General features: G+C 50.9%; 1 protein-coding gene across 1 annotated transcript in view; it reads left to right on the top strand.

Annotated features, from left to right (window-relative positions):
• Window positions 1-13,789, top strand: part of SYN3 (synapsin III) — a gene marked incomplete at its 5' end in the record, with an annotated part of 340,756 nt that overhangs the window by 73,695 nt on the left and 253,272 nt on the right. The window contains one exon of the mRNA XM_084255436.1: window positions 13,387-13,543. Coding sequence (XP_084111562.1) covers window positions 13,387-13,543 — 157 coding nt within the window. The remainder of the gene's footprint in view (window positions 1-13,386; window positions 13,544-13,789) is intronic.

The raw sequence follows: 13,789 nt of genomic DNA on the forward strand, positions 1-13,789 counted from the left end.
TTCTGATTATTCAGCCCCCCCCTCTCCTCCTTCTCTCCTACAAGACAAGGATTTGGATCCTATTATTAACAGTAACCTATGTAGAATTTTATGTCTTAGAATTTATCTCATAGAATTTTCTCTCTTAAGTGATTTTAAAAGATTGTTATTTATGGATACATATGAGAGCTGGGGTGTAACCCAGAGGTGTGTGTGTTGGGGGGGGGGTGAGAGAATTCATCAGACACAGAGTGGGGAGCAGAACAGGCAGGTCTACTGAAATACACTGCTGAGGGGAGCAGCGGGTGAGACAGGAGAGGTCTGCTGTGCCATGTGGGTTAGATCCCTGGCCAGGGATCGAACTTGGGCCACAGTGGCTGGCAATAGCTTGATAGCACTGAAACTTTAACCTCTTTGCCACCAGGGAGGCCCTCTTAAGTGATCCTAAAAATAATATCACTGTACATAGGTATTGCTTTCCTAAAACAAGCCAACTGGATGACAATATGTTAAGATTTAAACAGGCACTTGAGAAAAGAAGGTAGACAAAGCAGGGCCAATAGGCACAGTATGTGATGCCAAGCATCATCAATCATCAGAGAAATGCAAATAAGACTATAACAAGCTATCAGATTTAAAATGATTAACCTTGGAAACCACTGGCAAGGCTGTGGAGTCATAGGAACTCTTGGGTACTGCTGGTGGGAGTGTGAAGTACTACAGCATCTTTGGAAAATCATTTGGCAGTTTCTTTTCCCAAGAGAAATGAAACATGTCTATGAAGTGACAACTTTATTCATCTTTACCCCAAACTGGAGGCTCCCTAAATGTCCATCAGCTGGTGAAGGAATGGAGAAAGTATATGTGGTGGATAAAGTATAGTGAAGTGCTTCTGCGTGATCAGAAGGAACAGACAGCTGATTTGTTTTCTATGCTGAGTAATACATCACCACAAGCTTATTAAGATAACAAGACTAGATTAAGATTCTGCAAGACTAGAATCAAGATGTTTTTGTCTGATGGCTTGACTGCCTTGGGACTTCTTCCAAGCTCATGCCAGCTGTTGGCAGAATTCATTTTCCATGACTGTAATTTCCCTGGCTTCTCACTGCGTATGGGTCAGATCACCCTCAGCCCTAGCAGTTACCTGCAGTTCCTTGTCACATGTCACTCCCCAGAGACACTCTCACAATATGGCCGCTTGCTTCTTTAAAACAAGCATAGGGAGAAAGAGCAAGTCTGTGGGCATGACGGAGACTCACCTCACATAACATGACCATGGAGTGATAGACCATCACCTCTGCCGGATTCTAGAAGCAAGTCACAGAGCCTGCCCATACTCGGGGTCTGGACACCAGGAGGCAGGGGTCACTCGAGCTTCCTGCCAGTCCATCTTTCAAAGCACATGACAGATGAATGTCAGAGACATGGTGCTGAGTACAAGAAGCTAGACATGTGTATGCTTTGTTATTCCATTCATACAGAATTCTAGAACAGGCAAAATAAATGCACGGTTGCTGGAAGAATAGTGGTTGCCTAGGACCAAGGAAATGGGGGTTGAGTGTGGAGGAGAACTAGGCAACTTCTGGGATGATGAATGTATCTACAGAGGCTGGAAAAATCCATCAGAATGTTGGTTTTAGATGGCTGCCTTATTTTAGGCAAATTATATCTCTATAAATGACACTTTTTTAAATAAAGATTTATTTATACAAGCACTGGGTATAGTCAGAAGCTCGGGAGGGTGAGAGAATTCACCAGAGCCAGAGCAGGGAGCAGAACAGGCAGACTGCTGAAATACACTGCTGAGGGGAACAGCGGGAGCCACAGGAGAGGTCTGTCGTGCCATGTGGGACTCTCCCCGAGGGCCGGGGTTTGAACTGGCGCTGCAGAGGCTGCGAGCAGCTTCGCAGCCCAGTGCTCAACTGCTGCCCCACCAGGGGAGGCCCTATAAATGACACTTTTTAAAGTTTTAACAAATGGCAAATTTTTATCCCCATTTTGCCATTGAGGAAACAGACCCAAAACCTGCCCTTTATGACAGAGTTGGAGCTGGGATTCTAGGCCAGGTCACGCTGCCAAGCCGTTTCTCTTTTCCTCCTGCCTGACATCTCCGTTCCCTTCAAGCTGCCATTGTCACTCAGGAGAGGCCAGAGGCCTGGGACTCTGGAGAAGGGTGCCGAGGCCTGGCGTAAGTGGCACAGCCTGCAGCTCTGGTTTACTGATCCTAGGTCAGTGTTCTTTGCAGCACAGGACCTCATTGCAATAGATTTAAAGAGTTATCAGTGCATTTTAAAATTTACACCAGATGTCATCATAAATGTACTTAATTTGTTCTCTTAAATGTAATCCTATGAGCCAGTTCTTTAAAGGACCAATACAGGCGCTCTGTGAAAATCAAGGCGTCAGAAGGTGTGCTGTACACTGTGGTCACCTGCCTTCTGCCTTTGCCTCCCAAATCCCGAGTCTGTTCGGATGCCTGGTAGCATTAATTCCACTTAACAGAGCTCCCTCCCTGGTGCCAGGCCACGATCTTGCTTTGCTTCAGCCAGTTGTGGGCATTCTGTTCCTGCTGATGTCTTTATGTCAGGGTGTGAGGTGCAGTACTGACCAGTGAGACCAAGACCCCTGCTGCCAGGGGATTCTGGGAAGTTCACTCGACTTCTTAAAAGCAATACAAGAAAGGGGGGCTTTCTTGTAGGTGTGAAGGTGTGACCCAGGGGGCTGGGATGGTTCACTGATGACATGGAGGTGCAATGTGAAGACACAAATCCACTCCTGCTCTTAAGGACACAAAGTGCACAGGTCCTTGAGGAAGCGGAGCCTCTGATTCCCTTTCCATTATGACTGACCCATCTCAGAGATGTGAACAAAGCATCTTCTTCATTGATTTAGACATCACTTAGTTGCAGCCAGAATCATCTCCTAGAAAGAAGACACAAGCCAGCACTGTTTTTGCACCCAACTCCATGGTGTGTGAAATTCTTAGACGCACTTGTATCCACCCCATTACATTCCAACTCGGTGGCAGACAATTAAGGTGACCCACTGGGTGAATGCTAAGATTGGTTTCATTTTTAGAAATGTTCACCTGCTAGAAGTGAGAAACCCTCCATCTGTAGATGATTGGTTCAATCCATTGGGGTGGGGTCACCAAGGGGATACAGCTAAAAATAAAGAAGCTTCTCCATTTTCATGATGGGAAATGATTTACAACATATGCTGCTAAGTAGAAAATCAAGAGTCAAGCTGTATAGAGAAGACTTTAAGTCCATGGTCATGGAAAAACATCTGAGTGCCGCAGACCAGCACAGCAGTAGACGATGAGGCCACCTCAGGGTTGAGAGAAGCGTGCAGGGTGGTCAGGGAGTCGGCGAAAGAAATGACAAACAGACACACTTCAAGAGTGAAAATCTGAGTGTAATTTTCTTTAAGTTTGTGACTAGTATATATATGTTTTCTAAAAGCACAGGAATGAATATCAAAGAAATTAGCTTGCTCGCTGGCTCGGTCTATCACTATCAGGGAGGTGATCTACATAACAAGCAATGACCATTATAGAAGAAAGGAGGAAGTTTAGAAAGACAGATAAGGGATTAAAGTTTGTAGTTCTAGAAAGACAGGATAAGATTTTTAGCATTCTTGTAGTGGTTCTTGGTGGTCGTTGGTCGTTAGTTATCTTTTGATAAGCTTCTGCCTTTTCAGGGAACTTCTGCTGCACTTTCTCTGCTTCAGGCTGTTCCCCCCCCCCCCCCCCCCCCCCCCCCCCCCCCCCCCCCCCCGCGCTGGTTGCCCAGCCGGATCTAGGGACCGTGTGAAAGCCATTCCTAAAGATCACTGCGGGGGGAGGTGCAGCAGGTAGGGTTTTGCTGTTCTCCCCCTGTGCGCTGGTTGCCCAGCCGGACCTAGGGACGGTTAGCCCTAAAGGTCACTGCAGGGGGAGGTGCAGCATCTGAGGTTCGTTGTCAGGACCATTGTGCAGGGAAGGAACACAGAAGGTGGACACTAGACACTAAGAGCAGGGGTTGGCTCACTGAAGACCTTAAACAGCAGTGGTACCATGGGACCCATAGGAAGTCCTGGTGCCAGGGACAGCAGGAAAGCTGTGACATCTGCTGGGGCATCGACAACATAGAAATGGCTTGTGTAATCAACTTCTTGAAACAAAAGCATCAAAGGCCAGTTGGGTATGCAGTTGGGCTGCATTGAGAGCCCAGTGGCAGCAGGTGCTTCTGGCAGCTGCCCACCCAGCAGCCATGGGTTGTGACACGGTGGGTGGAACTCAGATGGCCTCCTTGAAAGCCGCCCTGTACTTCATTGATGGGCACATGAGCTGAGCTGCAAGCAGTGAAGATCCTGTTGAAGAAGATCCCATGCATGGAGGAAAGTGCAGCTGGGAGTGTTTATGATGGAACCAGACTGGGTAATGCTCTAAAGATCGTCGCCATGTGTCCCCGCTGGGCAGCTGGGGGCACTTTGCTCCCCCACCTCTGTAGCCTCTTCCATCAACTGCTCAGGCCTCATCCACAGGGGCCCCCCACATGGCTCCATTTAGCTTAACAATTTTTTTATGGAGGTAACAGACATGCAGAACAATGTATGGGCTCCGGGTGTAGTTTCTCACCTCAGCAGCTGTGCAGAGCTTACACTTCCCAGAGGCAGTAGCTTCCTCACAAGAAGCCAGGCCTGGACATGCAGAGATGAATCCTGCATCACCCCTTGCATGGTGGAGTTCACAGCCCAGAGCGAGGAACAACAGGAGATAATCATCAGCTCAGATGTGGTGGAGAAGGCCAGGCTGGAGAATAAGAGAAGCAAGGAGGGTTTAGAGCAGAGGGCTGCAGGGGGGTGCCAAAGGCTTCCAAGAAGAAGCCATACCAATATTTATTTGTTTAAAGTTTGGAATAATTCTAATCATATAGAGTTGAACACACCAATTTTGCAAACACTAACATTTTGCCTAATTTACTTGAGAGCCTTTAAAAACAAGTCCTGCCTATTTCAAGCCTAGGAAAAGTCCATAGTAAATAGAACAAACTCCCTGTACTGGGATGGTTAGCAGGGCTTACTCTGGAGCCAGGGTACCCGGCTCTGCTGTGTGACACTAGAGAGATTACTCAACCTCTCTGTGTCCCTGTCTGAGCATCTACTTCAAAAGAAGTTGTCAGAATTAAAGTGAAACTCTTAAAAGAGACAAAAATTGCCTCGCACACGTTCTGTGCTTAACAAGCATGAACTGTGTTACTGTGTGCGCAACCCCTTGTCAAAGCTGCCACCTTTGTTTTAGATTTTTTTACAAAGATACTTTTATAGATACTTTTTAGACTCTCTCTATACACCCCTCCCTGAGCTGACCCAGTGAGGAAGAGTAAAAGCCAGCCCAGAAGCCAGGATGGGGCAGTACACCGCAGAGCACAGGCTGGGGAGCCCCTGGTTGTGGGCACCCCGCTGTGTAGTCAGAGAGGAAGGGAATGAGCTGGAGAGGGACGGGAGCACATCAGGAAAGACTATTAGGATCTCTCGCCTTGTCCATGAACCCGCCTGGGGGCCCGGTTCTTTACCTACAAACACAGCAACTCTCTCCAGGAAACCTTCAGGGTCCCTTCTCATAACCCTTTCAACAAAGAAACAACCCAAGATAAAATAAAGAACCACCCATCCCAGCTACTCCCCGTCTGGAAAATTCCACCCCCTATATAGCCTAACTTTGGGGGCGACCTAGGGAAGCAGCAAAGGGGCTTGATGCCCCTAAAGTCATGGCCCTTGAGCGCCCTGGGGGACAGAAGTGAGTGGTTTGGGGTGTAGCCCTGCCAGGAGTTTTGGCTTCTCTTGACCCTGAGCAATTGGTTAGGGGAGAGAGTTTTTCTGGGTGCTCTACATACCCCAAGTGGGTGTTTCTTGCCGAGAGAGCTGATAGGCGAGCCCCGGCTCACTCAGTAGTGAACCCGACAGAAGCACATGTATGATTTGTCAGCATAGATATTTGTGAGGAAGGCCTGGGGTCTAAGCCTATACTCGTGCCAGGCCTCGGTTGGAGATGTGTTCTCCATCACCCCCCGGGAGCACCGTCATTTTTTATCTCAAAATGGGTTTCCCCCTTCTGCCCACCCCTCCGCTTCGCCAGCATCCGTTGCAGCCGCTGCTGAGGAACAGCTGCACTGAGGCCCGTCTCTCATCAGCCGCCTTATCTCCCTGATGAATGGCGTTCCTCTTCCCCGGCAGTGCGGCCTGGCAGGGGGCCCACCCCACCCCAGCGAGTGCACAGCGAGCAGGCCGCTGACAGCTCTTGGAGTCTAGGCAGCTGTCGAGAGCAGGGCGGTCCCCAGCCCCCAAGTGGGGTACAAGCTAAACTCCAGCCTCACCGAGACATGCCACCCCGAGACCCCAAAGCTCAGGGACCCAGCCACCCCAAGTGTATCTCAGCACCCAGTCAGCCCTGTGAGTGCCAAAGAAGCAGAGGTACACGGGCTCTGCCCTTCGGGGTGCAGATCATCATGGGAGGGTGTTTTTGCCGAGTGGTACAGATTTCTGCACTCTGTAGCTCTGTGACCTTGAGCACATGTGGCCAGAACCTGGAGAACCACCCCAGGTCTCAGGCATCCTCATCTGCAGCACTGGCCAACAATAGTGCATTATGGCCAACGTGCGTCTCTGCGCAGGGCCCCGCTGCCGAGGTATCCGGCCCCCAGCACTGCCAGTGAGTGCGTGGTCATGGCTGTGCCTCCACCTCCTCTGGAGCCTTTGGCTGGTGATCACCTGGTCCCAGAGGCCAGGGGCTGACTCTCCTGCCACCGCTCCCCTTGTCATCAGGGCGCCTGGTAACTGTCTGACGTTGGGGATGCTGAAGGCCAGCCCTCTCTCCTCAAGGTGAGATTGGTCATGCTCCACAGATGCCCGTGGACGAGGCCAACGGGAGGGGAGTCTCCCCACGACCCCTCTCCTCCCTGGCCCCTGCTCCGGCCAGTCCTTCTGCCCTCACCCTGTTACTGTTTTTCCTCAAGGGCACCTCCTTGGGCATCATAGGATTTTGGAGACCTGTTTTGGGCTCCTTCTTGGGCACCCAGCCCAAGATAAGTTCCCTCCCCACAGGGCTTTGTGTGACGCTTCCACAAGATAAGGCTCAGGAAGCCCTCGGGATGCCTGACCCTAGGGGGTTCCCAGTGACCAGGGCTCAGGACTTAGAAACTACTGCTGCATGACAATGTCACAGGGGAACTCCAGCAGAAATGATGGAGAGTGTCAAGTGTCGAAAGCTTCCATTGCTGCCAGGAATTCACAGCTTACCCCAGGAGGCCAAACTTTCTTTTCACCAGTGAAGAAACTAAGGCAGAGAGGGCCGCTGTCTCAGCAGCCACTGCAAGTCAGGGCAGAGCGGGGCTGCCCCACGACACGGTGGCCTTGGCATCTTCAATCCTGATCCCCACTGGCTCTTGAAGTATGTTGACTTTAGACGGACCAGGGACCTGAGATGTGAAGCCAGGGCACAATCCCATTACCATGTGGAGCTCCTGAGCACCTACTATGTGCTGGACACCTGCTGAGCACTCAGGGAAAGGCCATGAACATACATACCCACCCCTGGTTCTGCAGAGAGCTTCCTGCGTTCTGCGTGTGCATGCACGAGTACTTGATGCCATCTCCCCCAGGAAGTGATTAACCCTTTGCAGAGAGGAGGTCTTCTTGACAGTGAGCTTCGAAGGCCTGGTAAGAACAGCCAGGCAGAAGAGGCATTCCTGGAATCACTTTTCTCTGTATGAAACACGGGGTCATTCTTAATTTCCACAGTGTTCTCTCTGTGTGGTTCTTTGCTATGGCTCTCATTTCCCCCAAGTATGCACAGAGCTACTCATGTGAGCCAGATCGTGGCTTCTGGGTCAGCCGTCTCCCCAGGTGCTTGGAATGTTGGGTGCCTCCCTGGGAATGCCGCAGCAGGACTCAAGAAGTAGAGCAAAGCCTCCCAGATGCAAGCCTCGTGTGTCAGGCTGAAGCTTTTGGGCTCCAATGTACCCACAGCAGGCAGCCCCCCAACCCCATGGCCAGCAGGGTGACACACTCATAGGTGCATCTATACAGATCTGAAAACACGGCAAGGAGACTGGAGAGGCAAGATGCCCTGTCCCCAGACCCGGAGGGCTGAGTACGTAGGAGACCTCGGGTGGGTAACTTCCACTTGAGGGAGACACGCAGAGTGGGATGGGAATGAAGGACTGAGAGACATGGCGAGAAAGTGGGATTCGAGTCCAGGAGTATTTGAGGGGCTGTCTCCTAAGTAGGGGGTTGACGGGGCGGGTAGGTGGCTTGGACAGAGCGTATATGACTGGATGGGAGGTGAGCATGGCGGGCGGCTGGAAGGGTTTCTTAGGACAGAGGAGAGGGAGCTAAGAGGAGGCCCGTGGCACCCTGGAGACCACTGCCCCTCCAGGGGAAGAGAAATCAGCCCCCGCCTGTAGGCAGCAGTACTCATGGGAGGTCCAGGGACAGCGCAGCCGTGTGCGGAAAGCAGGATTTCGTGGTCCCAGCACGGGACACGGCAGCTTGGCTTCCGGCCAGCACAATGAAGGGATTAACACAACACGCAAGTGTGGCAGTAAGGTGAATCGCAACAATTTTTTTGGTTCCCCAGCGCCTATCAAAGATCTGTTTCCACTGTCCTGTTGTCTGTTCAGCGTGCTGTTGCATTATGTCTTCAAAAACAACCTACACGCCTTGATTGGATGTGACACGAGCGGGAAGTGAGCCCACGCTGCTGGGGAAGGTGCCGAGCCACTCGCCAAGGAAAACGAGGCTGTTTGGGGTCCAGAGGCAGAATGCACTGGAGGTCTTGGGCGAATCACTCCCCAAGGAGTCACTGACCCCTTCCAGGCCACCTCCGCTCCAGACAGGCTTGTTCTGTGCAGTTTGGACCAATTTTTTTTTTTTTTTTTAAATGAGGGGTTTCACGTAAAAGGCAGGTTTCCAGCTTCCTATGAAAAACCAAAGGATTTGGCAGCCCGGGCCTAGTACGTTCAGGCGGCCCCTCTGTGCCGGCCACTGGGGCAGCCGTGGGTTTGCTTGGATTGCTTCCCACATTTCTTTCTTTCTATCACCAGTCTGCACAGTGATTTAGAAGTTTTTGAACAAGTCGTTGACGTTTAAGAAATTGAGAATTTCAAGTAAATATCCAGATTTGGGCTTCTTGGAGAATGTCATTAGGGCCCCCCACGGCCCTCACTCCCCGGCAGCAGTGCGGCTGGAGCTCAGGCCTTCTCCAGGTCACTTGTCCTGCTTCTCCCTCCTTGCTCCCCAGGGAGCAAGTTTGGCGTCAAGGTTGTGCTCTCCCACCCCAAGTCACAATTCATTTCAATTTGAAAGCTAGAGTAAGGCACCTGCAGGCGCCTCAAAAAAGTCAGAGAGCTTTGTGGACATCAAGAATATGCCTGTGTGTTTGGAGGAATAGAGCCCACTGGAAGAGACTAGAATCGATCCTGTTAGAAAGACACATCCTAAGATGCCACTAGGGACGAGAGACCCACTGCATCCCTCTCTGATGCTCCCTACCTGCACCCTGTTGGCATTTACATGGCGATGCCTGGGGAGAGGCAGGAAGACCACATAGCGCTCCACACTCAGAACTCGGGTTCCAACAGGGGTGTGATGTTTGCCTTACGCTGCACTGTGCCTCAGTATTCTCATGGGGAAAATGGGCAATATAATCACAGCTGCGTCATAGGGTTGCCGTCCAGGTTAAGTGAGTGATGATAAGCAGAGGGCTCAGAATAGAGGCGCATGGTGGTTGGCTATGATTAAAGTCAGGGAAACTCGGGGCAAAACAGAGCCCATGTGATCCCAGAGTTTGGCAGTTGGGAATGACCTCAGGGTGCTTTTACTGGGCTGGAAAGGGGACAGGCGGCCAGCTGCGGAGGGTGATGCAGAGGGGTGCATGGGAATGCGGAGCTAGGGTCAGCCCCAGCCATAAACTGTTCTTGTCCGGCAGGTGTAGCAATGGAAGGAAGGGAGCAATGACTGGTTCTAGAGGCCAGGCCAAGGGGAGGGGACTTGTTTCACATTCATTTATTTATGCCAATTGAAATATTTGATTAATGCCCAAACAAGACATTCTAACAAAAATGGAAAATTTCAAAACAGAAGAAATCACCTGCAGCCTCACCACCCTAACAAGGGAACAATTTTCCAGCTCCCCTTCCAGGCCCATCATTTCTACTGCTTTAGTCATAACACACATTCTTTTCTCTATTGTTCTCTGTCACATGAAATTGCCCCACAGGCATTTTCCATGATGTTTCACTGTTGTTGCGTTTGTCATTTTCTCCCAAATGAACATAATCTCATTGTTTTGGGGTTTTTTCCTGGTTGTAAAAAATGCTCCCTGGCTTTTTAATCTTTTTTAATGCAGATACTACCAAAAGTATGAAGAAGACTCCCCATTTTCCATCCCACCCTTCACAGATAGCCAGCTTAGCATTTTGGGGACTGGGCCTTGTGTTCATTTCCCAGGGCTGTGTCAGCACATGCCAGAGACGGGGTGACTTCAGCAACACAAGGTGTTTGCTCGTCATTCAGGAGGCTGGAAGCCTGAGATCAAGGGCCTGGGGTGGGGGCGTCCACCCTGGGTTCTTCCTAGCTTTGGGTCACCAGCAATCCTTGTCATTCCTTGGGGTGCAGCTGCCTCCCTCCCATCTTGCGCTCTATCATGTCTTCCTCTTTCTCTGAGTGTGTCTGTGTCCAGCCGCTGCACTCAGGCCCACACTCCCCCACTCTGGCTTCACCTTAACTTGTTTCAATCTGCAAGAACCTATGTCCAAAGAAGTTCACATTCAGAGTTAACAGAGCCTAGGATTCCAGTTATCTTTTGGGGACACATGCTTCTATCTATACCATGTGAGGTCCCCAGATCGCTGGAGGGGGAAGGAGCTTGGCTGGAGCAGCAAGGGGACTCCTCTGAACTGGAAGGGGAGGAAGATTCTGAGTGTGAGAAGGGAGATGTGGAAGGGCTTCCTCCAGCAACTCATGTCTGTGTTTTATTAACCTCCTAGTCCTTCACAAGGAGGGCCCGGGACTCATCAGAGAGCCCGCCGTCCACGAGCCCCACCGGCCCCTTCCCCACAGTCACACACCGTGCAGCTGGCAGCTGTGCATCCTGCTGTCCGCTCCTCGCCAGATTCTTGGTTGGCTGCCACCTAATTTCTTTTCAGCCTGGACTAATTTCTTGCAGACCTCAGGCTGGCGGGAAGCATCGCTAATTCCCAAAGTCCTTCCATATGGGCCACTCAGCCCTGTGTCTGCACAGCTGCCCACCCCCTCTGTCCTCTCCTTGAGCAGGGCGGTGGTCACACAGCCTGAGGGCCTCGGAGACCACTTCCGAGTTTTGACCTTCTCTTTTCCTCAGGACCCCTGTTTTTGAGGGTTTGCTCAACTCCCTAGGCCCTTTCCTGCCAGCTTCATCCCCAAGGTTGAATTTCCAGAGGAAGAGTGACATGGAGAAGCACTGTGGAAAGGACAGAAACAGCTGGAAGAAATCCCTGTGCTGGTGGACACAGGGGGTCTAAGCCACACACACCCCTTACCTCCCATGGCTGCTGAGGTCAGGTCTGGGCATGGCAGGGCAGTGTCACCAAAGGCAGCAGATGCGTCACCCTTGGCCTAGCTGGCTCTTGGGGACCTGGACTGGGGACCGTTACAAAACAGCAGTCAAGTGACAGAATAACGAGGCTTCTGCTCATTAACTTAGGTCCTGGGAAGAGCCTCACCAAGATCTGCTCTTGCCGCTGCAGGCTTCTGCCTTTGAGAGAATTGTCACACGACACTCTCCGAGGGTTAAAAGCCGTTGGCCCTCTGCCTCTTGCTTGACGCTGCCTGGGGTGCCGAGTAATCTCCCAGCAGCGCATCAACCTGCCCCGTCTTTACCAGTTAATTATATGTTGTCCTCCATTTCCTCTCCAATGCCGACAGCCATTTCTGAGAAAGACCTGGGAATCAGAAACCCAAATAAGAGAGCTTGTATTATATCTAAAGGCAAAATAACAAGAAAACCCAGGTACACCAGGATGTGCCAACTTGTGTGGGATTGAGGTTCTTCTTGCCCAGACATGAAAGACACGGGGCTTGAACCCAGTGGGACTGGAGCAGCATCCCAGGAGGCTGGACAGGTTTGCAAGAATTGTGGGGATTTTTACCCAACCTCCTCTCTTGCTGCCACCTCAGCAGACCTTATATTCCAGCCCAGTCGCTTGCTTCAGACATTGCCCCTTCCTCCCTGAGCAGGCAGAATTTCATGGTGGCAAGCAACAGACCCCACTTAAAATAACTCTTACGCCTCAGCCTTAAAGATGGTTGTGGTGTGCAGTCAACAGGAGTCAAGGACACAGCAGATGCTAATAGCGCCTCCCTCCTCTTCTGGGTTCCATGGGCTCTTCTAAGATGAAATCCCTCTGCAGAGTGAGACAATGGTCTCCATCAGCCCAGCTTCTCATGCCAGCTTAGCTGGCCTCTCCTATCTCCCAGCCCTCAGAGAAGGATTCTGATGGACCCACTCTACATCAAAAGTGCCATCCTTACACTGGTTTCTGCTCAGGAAAACCTGGTTCCCTGATAAAGGATGATTTTATTATGTACTCTATTTCCCTTCCCTGCACCCGGAAACCCCCCAAAGCCCTAGCTTACAGGAGGATCCCCTACTTTTAAGACCCAAGCCTTCCAGAACATACTCATCTACACCCACCCTCAGAGTTGACTACACTCTTTGGGCCATCTTAATATCTCAGACATGCCTCTGTTATCTCTCTCACTCAATTATCTATTTGTTCGTTTAGCAAAACCTGGCTCTAGCATTGCACCCATCTGCTCTTGGTCCAGATCTCCAGAGGGTCTTAGCAAAGAGCCTAGCACTCTTGCTGCATTTCACAGGTTACTACTTAAGAGAGATGAGAGCCACTTGAAATGTACAGGTGGTTGAGAACTGGGGCACTGAGGCGACACAGACTTGGCCCTCCGATTGCCTGCAGCGTGTCGTTTTGTGTAAGTGACTTACCCATCCCAAGCCTCGGGAGGCTCATCTGTAAAGCAGAGTTGGTGGCAGCAACCCCCACATCCTCCGGCAGCTGTGGGGACTCAGCAAGGTCATTATTGTGCCTGGTACAATCATGGTGTGGTCACTGAGTATTCCACGCATTTTTCTGAGTTCATAGGAATGAAATGAGATATGTGTTCAGTGTTTAAAAATTTAGAAAACAGACCAAAAAAAGAAACAGCCCCTTTATTCAGTAGTTGCACCTGATGCTTCTCATCACCAGTCTCCCATTCCATCCCCATTATGAGGCTCGTCAGGGCCACCCCCAGCAGACTGTGGCCATGCCCTGGTGGCCGGCAGTTCTCAGTGTGCTAACACCACTGTTGTTCCTCTCTTGGCAGGTCCTTCAAGCCGGACTTCATCCTGGTCCGCCAGCACGCCTACAGCATGGCCCTGGGCGAGGACTACCGCAGCCTGGTCATCGGCCTCCAGTACGGGGGGCTGCCTGCTGTCAACTCCCTCTATTCAGTCTACAACTTCTGCAGCAAGCCCTGGGTGGTAGGTGGTGGCCCAGGATGACCCAGAGTAAAGTGGGGGGCAGTGAGTAGCCCTGGCCTTTCAACGAGCCCATTCCCAGCATACAGGCCCAGAAGTCTTTTTTAAGCAACTGATAAGCCAGTTGGGTCCCAGGCCCTTTCCTGTAATTATTGCCTGGAAAGTATGATATAATCATATTATGTTATATACCATTTGTGTTATATGTTATATATACATATCATATTGTACGCATGTCTTGATACAGTG

The sequence above is a fragment of the Talpa europaea genome, assembly GCF_964194135.1.
Source record: "Talpa europaea genome assembly, chromosome: 15".
Classification (NCBI taxonomy): Eukaryota; Metazoa; Chordata; class Mammalia; order Eulipotyphla; family Talpidae; genus Talpa; species Talpa europaea.